Genomic DNA, 9,624 nt, shown 5'->3' on the forward strand with positions numbered 1-9,624 from the left:
AACTAAATTTACAATATTCAGCAGTATGCAGGAAAAAGGCAAAGAATATCTTTACATCCATTACTAAATCTAAAAACAGATTTAGCAACAAGATCCAGACAAGATGAGTCAGCAGTTTCTATCCTAAAATATAAATAGTATAAAACAACACGCTGCTGTGGCCCCCTTCAAGCTTGTTTGTAAACAGCAGTTAAATATGCAAATTAACCTTTTACAAAAGTGAAGCAGCTTAATACAAAAACTTTAGGCAGTACCAGAATACACTTCTAAAAAGTATAAAAAGAGGTATTGTTTTGTAGCAATCATTAATAGCTGCAGTTTGCTTCACTATTTAAAACTGTAAAAAGTTTTATACTGAAACATTCACATAAGTACCATCATGACCAGTGAGACAATGAAAACTGTGAATCAACAACACTAGAACATTAACCCCCCGAATTCAATGATAATAATTTAGAATAAGCACTTAACACATGAAAACATAGAATATAATTAAAATTTTACTTTCAACTTGACATCACGCTAACATCCTCACACAATACGCCCACCTTCTGATCTATCACATAATATTTCAGTCTATGACAAATCTGGTGGGAAAAAAATCTAATCATAAAACAATGAATGTTTGTTAATTAGCAATAAATTTCATAAATCCATGTATGAAGTGTGACTTTATAGACTGGTCACTGCTCTCCACCTACAGCAGCTGGAGTTATGAATCATTAACAAAGCTTGTTTTGCCTGAGTGGACATTTTAGAAAACCTTTCTCATTATGTATGATACTCAACATAGTACACTGCTCACACTTGAAGGAACACTTGATTATCACCGTATATCACAAACCAGTTTTAGCACCTGATCCACGTAACACTGGACCACTATGGCCCCTCCAGCAGGTGATGGGTTCACTGGAGTAACTGGGGTCAGCCAGGACCCATGAATAATGGGTGTTTCCAAAAATAGCTCCTTGACTAAGTTTGGCCTTATGAACGGGCCCTGGTAACCAAGATTTTGTCAAGTAACTTCTCATCATCGAACTCTTTTGAATCACACTTGGTCTGGCCCTTTACCCATGAACAAATTGTCTTGGGAGACCCTACCAGGGACAAACTGTCCCCGACAACACAGCTCCTGGGATCAGAAGGACACGCAAACCCCTTTACCGCGATAAGGTGGTGATTCATGAAGGGGGATGTAGGGAATACTTCTTTCCTACACCTGGACAAATCTTTGCTTTTACTTCTGTATCAATTGGTTACTCTTGCTGATCAGTCGCTGTTTTTTATTATTCCTCACACTGCACATTATGACAAAGAGCGAAAATAGGAAGATAACATCGAACTAATAACTTATTACGTGTGTGAATACTATAAAATCATAAATAGCTTGTTTAATTTTCTCAAACTTTTCTTTCCTGCTGAAGCAGACTTTTAAACTGCAGTGTGTTGAGTACCACCACAGAATTTCCAGCATTTTAGTGTGTATGCTTTGGTGTTCTGTTCTAGTTTCACATTAAACATTGACCAGCATGTAATCTAAGTTAATACAGTCATTAAGATTAATGATTAATGAGAGAAATGTGACCTTTGTAACTATACTCTCCTGTAAAATGCTATAACGTACTGCTTTTTACAGTTAAATTAAAAAATTTCAAGGGTGAAGACCTTTGATTTTCTTCAAATTAATGAAAAAAACAAAACGAAACAACCAATAATTCAACACAGTAACAAAACCTCACTAAGATTTTTTAAAATATTTTTTTTTTCTTTCAAATTTCTTTGTATGTTGCTTTATGTTAGATTTCCAAGCAAAACATCTGCCGTGCACTAACAAGGGTGGGGCTCTATTTTTCAAGTGTTATGTACTATATATGGTAGTCAGACAGTGTGCTTCACTTGGCTGTTTGTGCCGTCTGAACCTATTGTCTGTGTGAGGCTCTGTGGTGTACTGATAACACTGTTTTAAACAGAAGCCCTGTGGGTTGAAATCCTCAGTAGCTTAACGGCTTGTGTTATCAGGAGATGTAAATGTCAGAGAAAAACTGCCATTCATATTAGCCAGAGCTGGTATGTCAAGGTAGAACCTAAATGCCATGGCAGTACAAGAAAAAGCAATAAAGAAACTTCATTAAAAACTAAGACATGATAAACAAAAGTGGGGCAGAGAGATAAACGGACACCAAGTACCTCCACCTGTTCTTCATCTGTTCATTTAGTAGCTGACTCTAGAATGACATGTTGGTCGAGCATTCAGTCCAGATATTGCTCATCCTTTGCTTCCACAGCTGTCACAGAGATTACTGAAGTAAACAATATAAGAGAATTTGTTTAAAACGGCATGTAATTTCATCTGAACATGCAAAGACTTTCATGTATCTGCATATTAAAAAAAAAAAAAAACCTCCTACAATATTCAATGCACACATTAATAATTAAAAAGATTTACTTTTGAAGAAGGGCAGATTTAATAAAATTACTTGTACAAAACTAAAACTACAAATATATCTGCAATAATTGCATAACATAATTTTACATTAAAGTAAATAGCGCCAAAATATTTGGAAAGAGAAATTGAATTTTGACTGGAACAAAAATGAAAACAACAATGGCACATTTCAATGAATTAACTGTTACTGACCTCCATCTGATGTTGTTCTTGTTGCGCTGCACTGTTACCAGCTGGTTCATTTGTTGGGACACGCTGCCAAAAAAATGTAAACCTACGCCTGGAATTTTTGGGACAATAATTCAAAATGTTCAGTTTCCCCTCCAACACCACCGCAATAGATTTGAAATAAAACAAACAAGTGCATGAATAACCCGACGTTAAAAGACAGATACCCAAATATGCAAAACAAAGACAAATGGCAAACGAGGAGCTTGTCCGAAGAAGTGCATCATGTATTGTCTGGAAACACTTTTGATTTTAGAGCGATGCAGTAATTTAGGTGCATCACCTGAGACAGTACAATACAACTTTTTTTAATTAAAAAAAAAACATCACTCAATACTCATTAAATAATCATATTCTCCATATTGATTGAAATCATTGAGATTAACATTTTATGAGACTAAATTCACTGTGTTTTAAAGAGGATATGTACTTCTCAGATTATCCTTTTTTATGTTTCCATCCTTTTCCTTTCTACTATTTTGGTACCAGATTTACTTAGTTTCATCTGTGGAAAAAACATTGTTTACAAGCTAGTCTTCCGTTTCCCTCTCGCTAAATGAAATCTAGCCTAAAATGTCTATTGTAACACGCTAACTAGTACACTTTTTTTGCCCCACAGAAAGTATCAAAATTGCCAATTAGGCCATTCCTATATAAATAAAGACATATACTCTACTATACTTCAGTTTGGACAGTAGGTCCACATGCTTTAAAGCCAGGTCTACTAAATATTATTCTACATATTGGATACATGCAAGTTAATGTATGAAGTACCTTTGATCTTCATGTGTATAAAAGTACCATACTGCAGCCCCAACGATGCTCAGGAAAAAAACACATATAAAAACACCAAGTAAGGCCCATGCAGCAGAGCACGATCCTGCAGGGACACAAGAATGAAGGATATAATGAGAATTACATTATCTGGCATTTATGTTTTTTGTTTCATATTTAGATGACTCAGACAATACTTAAACATATACCATACACAAATCAAACATGTAGCTCGTGTAGGTTGAGGGCAGGTTAACAATGATCACTTCTGGTACTGTTGGTCAAAAATGTTCTGGCAAAAACTTTTCTAGTCTTGGGTGAAGATAAAGGAAGAGAAAATGGGAAAGGTGTGAGAAAGCTGTCTGATACAGTTCGGGAAAAGAAATGAACTGTCTCTAATTTTTATGGTAGTTTCATTTTAATGGTAAGAGACAAAATATCAACCTGAAGTCCAGAACAAATAGCCAGATTTCTGGTTTCAACGGCCTGAACTGAAGAAACCACAGAATTGGTTCCTTCTTTTCCAACTCCGCACCAGACCAAAGAGCTATCAAAGGACATCATGGACAAGACTGTAGATCTGCTGTAATGGATTACAAGGCTATCAGCAAGTAGTTCAGTGAGAAGGTGACAACTGCTGGTGTGAATATTTGGAAAAGGAAGAACTATAAAATGACCATCAATTGCCCTCAGCCTGGAGCATGACAGTAAGTAAGATGAGAGGTGAGCAGCAGTATGGCTTCATGGCAAAGAGCACTACAGATGTTTTCTTTCAGAGTGTTGATGGAGAAGTACAGAAAAGGCCAGCAGGAGTTTCATTGGGTCTTTATGGATCTAAAGAAAGGATATGATAGGGACCCAAGAAAGAAACTTATACTGCATGAGGAAGTCAGGAGTGGCAGAGAAGCATGTGAAGGTGTTGCAGAACATGTATGAGGACAGTGAGACAGTGAGATATGCGACAGAGATGACAGATGGGTTTAGGGTGGTTGTGGGAATACATCAGGGATCAGCTCTGAGCCCCTTTTTGTTTCCAATGGTAATGGATATTCTGACAGATGAGGTCAGACAGGAGTCTTTTTGGACTGTGATCATTGCAGACAACAGTGTGATCTGTACTAAGTGACGCAGGGGAGGAGTTGGAAGTCAACTCAAAGAGATGGAGGTACGGACTGAAGAGAAGATATGAAAGCCAGTAGAAGCAAGAAAGAATATGTGATGTGTGTAAATGAGAAGAAGACAGGTGTAACACTGAAGCTGTAAAAACTAGCATCAAAAGCAACAGACAATGCACAAAAGAAGTGAAGAAGAAAGTGCAGGCTGTGTGGGGTGGGTGGATAAACATATTGGGCTGATTTGTGACAGAAGGACAGCAGCAAGGGTGAAAGGTAAGGTTTACGAGATGATACCGCTATGATACTGCTATATGGTTTCCAAATAGTGGCACTGAAAAAAAAAAAACAGGATGTTGAGCTGAAGATGCTCAGATTTTCATCAGGAGTGAACAGGATAGACAGGACTAGAAATTAGTAAATCAGAGGGAAAGCTAAGGTTGAAGACAAAATTAGAGAGACTAAGATGTTTGGGTGTGTGCAGAGGAGGGAGAGTGAATATTTTAGATGTTGAATATTTAGCTCCCAGGCAGAAGAAAAAAAGAAACACTGACGTTTCATGAATGTAATAAAAGAGGACATGGAGGTTAGCATGAAAGATGAGAATGCATAAGGCAAATTTGAAACACTAATGATCCCTAAATGGTCTGAAAAAAATAAGCAAAATTCTTGAGCCAACCCTCATTTCCTTAGAGTTTATTTTTAAGGAGCCAGACTTTATTTCTTTCTTTAAAGTATTTCTTCTTAGCTTCTCTAAGGAGGGCAGCCGAAAGAAGACTACATGCACCCACTGCACATTCAAAATCTCTCAGACTAACACAGTCTGAGGCATAAGAAACTTATATGGCCATGAACAGAATACAGTGGAACCCCGACTTACGAAATTAATTCGTTCCAGGGGGTCCTTTCGTAAGTCAAAATTTTCGTAAGTCGAAGCACCTTTTTCCATCGCCTTTTGAGTGAAGCGATACTGGCTGAAGACAAAGTTCCTAGTGGAGGAGGAGGTGGCAGAGGTTGAAGAAACCATACATATGCATGCATACATACATACGTGTACATGTACATAACATTATGGAATTTAATTAAATTTTTTACAATTTTCTATTTTATCTATTTCGTTAAGTGGGCATTTTGCCACGGGCAGAAATATTGCCGTTACTTGAATTTTTCATTAAATGGGGTCTTCGTAAGCCAGGGTTCCACTGTATATTTAATTTAAGACATGCTTTAAGTTTTAAATTGTAGAACTGACTTGAGTAATATGTACTGCACTGAGTGGAGCATTAGTCATCCATTTACTTGTCTGTTTTATGCTGGCTCTAAGGTAAGTTTCATGTTCATAGTTTGGCCTCATAGTTTTCAGTTCATAGCTTTCACAGTTCATAGCATTCATAGTTTCCTGCTGTGTAATTTAACTAGGCACTGTATATAAAATACTGTGTTCACATCTGAGTCCACACCCACTGCCTGGCCCTCTCGGCCGTAACAAAGGCAATCATTTCTTTAAGCCATTTGCTTACAAATGATTCCTAACCTCTAATTTGGATGTGGGTGGAGTACCTACAGAAGTCCATCATTTTACTCTCATAGTAGAAATTTAAGTTTCTATTTATTTATTTTGAAAGAAGTCCACAGAACATGAAACAGAACAAGATCAGAATGAAACGACATCCACAAAAGCTAAAATCCCCCAAAATCAGAAACCAGTTCAAAAAGATTTGGACAAACTGCACAGCTAAAACCAAGCTGACCTCACCTGATGCCACATGCACATAGAGCTGACCACGTTTACTTCCATATGTGTTAGATGCTTCACACTGATAAAGGCCATTTAGATCAGAGGTCAGGCTCAGCAGTTGTAGCTTTGCACCGTCTATTTTGACAGAAGACTCCAGCAAAGACTGGCCAGATCTGAAAAACATGAACGAGACCTGAACGTGAAATGTACAGAGAGGGCAGAAAAAAGTGAGTTGTGCTAAAAGCTAAACATGTATGTTTTATAAATTATGGTCGAGGAGGACATTGAGTGGATGGATGCAGGTGAGACTTGGAAGTAACCCTCATGTCTCTTTGAAACTGCTTTGCATGACATGTGCTTCTTATCACCAAGCATGTGTCATGTGCTTGGTGATAACATTATTTCCTGGGGGGTGGCTGTAGCTCAGGAGGTAGAGAAGGTCATCTACTGAATGGAAGGTTGATGACTTGATCCCTGACTCCCCCAGTCTGAGTGCCAGATATCCTTGGGCAAGATACTGACCAGATACTAACAAGTTGCATCCATTGGTGTGTAAATGTTAACTAATGAGCACTTAAAAAGCATAGAAGAAAGTGCTTATGTGAAAGAGTGAGTATAAAGCGCTTTGAATGCTCCAGGAGAGAAGAAAAGCACTATATAAGACTCAGTGCCTTTATTATTACCACTCCCATGAAATGAAATATTTCAACTGGAACCAATATTCAAACTACTTTACCTGCTCCAGGTAAAGTTTGCATTTGGTTTGGCTTCTGTCACACACTCGAACGAGTCCTCTGAAATCATTCTAATGTTCACTTCTGTGGGAGAAACTGCAAAAAGAAAGAAAGAACAAGAGACCTGTGTTAATTCTTAACTGAGGACATCTTAATAAGATCAAACAACTTTTCATATATATTTGAATCAAAACAAAGAAATGCATTTTGGGTACTTTACACTTAGTTTCAAGCAGAGATCATTTTGTACACATTCAAGCATGTTGGTGCTCTGTTTAAAAGCATGGCCTTTATGAGGATTTCAACCAGAAATATAACACCACAGACGAACTGTGTCATTTAAAAAAAAGAACCTACAATACTGGAAGAGCATGCTTTGAAAACAGTCTCTAGTGTTTTTGCTTCACCTTCTGCTATTTCCAATGTGTGCTGAATGGATCTCAAACAAATGAAGTCATTGTTAAGCTTTACAAACAGGTTTAAGCTGGTCTGTGCACCGTGGTGTTGCCTCAACTGGTGAGAGTTAATTTTTAACCTGAACATCTGCACTCTTACCGAGAACAAAACTCATTCAAGGCAGCTGAAATATCCAAATTCTGGGTAGACATTATTCATTTTGTGATGCTCTCAAGATTCAAATTATCGAACTGGTGTCAAAAAGGGATGCGCATTATTTGACACAAGCAGTGTAGATGTGGAATATACAGCTGCTAGTAAGTAAAAAAAAAAAAACACAGTTGGACTTTGATTAAAGATACATAGTTTTAGTTCTACTTTTCCCCTACCAAAGCCGTGCTGATACACACACTGATGCACAACTTTACTGAGTTTTCTGCATTTCAGCTGAACTGGGTGGTTGTGTCTCAGGACACAGATCAGGTTCTATTACTCGTCTCATCTTTCGCAAAATCTTTATCCAGCTATTGTGACAACATGAGTGAACGACAATAGCATGAGAACAAGGATAAAGCTGGTATCCATACTGGGAAAAACAATAAATCAGCTCATGAACAAAGAAAAAAAGCAAAACCATGTCAACTCTTAACACTTAAGGCTACCTAGAAGTATGAGGTTTATGTCTGCTTTTGTTCAAACCAAAGATGCAGGGTATAGTTTTAAAAAAGTGCAGCTATTACTTTTATTTTATCCATAATTTATGAAAATATTTCTGTTGCATTAGTAGATAATAAAGATTAACTGGTAACAAGTAAGTAAGTTCTATAGTATTGCTTTGCAGTTGCAGTTTAATCAGTTAATCCTGGGTGTGCCTGTGTACTTTTAATATTTGATTTAATAATTAACGTTCTTCAGTCAACGCCAACACAAAAGAAGACAAATAATAAACTACATGAGCAGCTGACACTCACAGTAGATCTGTATAGTGAAGAGCAGACTCTCTTCTTTAGACAGAGAGTCACCGCTGATGACACACTGGACCTGGTGACCGTTAATCTCTCTCGTAGGAACACCAAACAACGAGCTGACAGTGGTAGTTGTATCGTTGTCATACTGGGTGGAGTTTGCCGTCGTCCTCACTTTGTCTCCCAAAGCACCAGTGAGCCACCTCACCTCTGCAGGAGGCTTCGATCCAACAGCCGTGCAGGTAGCAAATAAAACCTCTTCTGTGCCCAAAGTGGGAAGATTGTCCTTGACGCTTGTGAAAGGAGGCACTAGGAGAGGTACAGCACACAATTAGTCAACATGCGAGCAACATGGTAAAATGTCTGTCTCACAAACAAACACCCACAATATTTTAAATAAAGTTGTTGTTTTTTTTTATATACCAAGCACGTTTAGAGGTATCTCAATCTTCTGATTTCCACTGGGAAACAAGGTGAAGATGCACGTGTATCTGCCTTCATCCTTCAGGGCAACATTGGATAACTGGAGAGTTCCATTTTTGTTGTTAAAATTCCCAATATATTTAAATCGATCATCACCTCCATTGACAAACTGCACTCCCTCTCTGGGTAGGATAGTTAGGAAATTGTCATTGCGAGGTTTTTCTCTAGTCTTCCTCTGCCAGGTAATCTGTGTCAGGTCATCATTGGTACCAGTGACATAGCACGATAAGATAGCAGTACTTCCTTGTTTCACTGTCACACTTCCGCCAATCACCCGGAGAGCTGTAAAGTACAGAAAACGTGATTAAGGCAGAGCTGAAAATAGAAACAAAAGAGAATCCAAGTACATTCATATCAAAGTGTGATGAACTCTTTTGTTTTTGCGAGTTTGTGTATGCTTCATCTTTCAAACAAATTTTGAAATTAAGCTGTTTAGACATTGAAAAATAACTATGAAAAATATTTATAACTAGTTTCTGTGGTGTTAAATCTACTCAAGCTTTAAACTTATTTTGTTCATCAAATGATCAAAATAAGAAAATACACAGATGTCTGGTAACATAACACAGCTTATTTTCTTCAACTCCATGTAAGCCAGTCAAGGTTATGTGAGTAGCCATGCGCCCACCTCCACTCTTAACAGAGGAATGAAAACAATATTCTCCAGCATCCTCACCATGCCCTTATATAGTTACATAGTTAATAATAATAATAATAATAATAATAATAATAATAATAATAATAATAA

General features: G+C 37.4%; 1 protein-coding gene across 3 annotated transcripts in view; it reads right to left on the bottom strand.

Moving 5' to 3' along the window:
* Positions 1-6: 6 nt before the first annotated feature.
* The window catches only part of LOC102313762 (nectin-3), a 12,624-nt gene continuing 3,006 nt past the window's right edge, over positions 7-9,624 (bottom strand). The window contains exons 2-9 of one of the 3 annotated variants that reach the window (XR_006053458.1): positions 8,973-9,158; positions 8,400-8,702; positions 7,035-7,128; positions 6,317-6,471; positions 5,441-5,549; positions 3,449-3,554; positions 2,639-2,726; positions 7-2,300 (exon numbers count right to left, since the gene is read on the bottom strand). Coding sequence is in view for 1 of the 3 variants with exons in the window: in XM_005951638.3 (XP_005951700.1) it covers positions 2,298-2,300; positions 2,639-2,726; positions 3,449-3,554; positions 6,317-6,471; positions 7,035-7,128; positions 8,400-8,702; positions 8,817-9,158 (1,091 nt within the window). In the remaining 2 variants the exon portion in view is untranslated. Of the gene's footprint in view, positions 2,301-2,638; positions 2,727-3,448; positions 3,555-5,440; positions 5,550-6,316; positions 6,472-7,034; positions 7,129-8,399; positions 8,703-8,816; positions 9,159-9,624 lie in introns of all 3 variants that reach the window. The other 2 variants (XR_006053457.1, XM_005951638.3) reach the window with 2 other exon arrangements.

Source organism: Haplochromis burtoni, unplaced genomic scaffold, assembly GCF_018398535.1.
Source record: "Haplochromis burtoni strain Fernald_Lab_line unplaced genomic scaffold, NCSU_Asbu1 Contig_1038, whole genome shotgun sequence".
NCBI lineage: Eukaryota > Metazoa > Chordata > Actinopteri > Cichliformes > Cichlidae > Haplochromis > Haplochromis burtoni.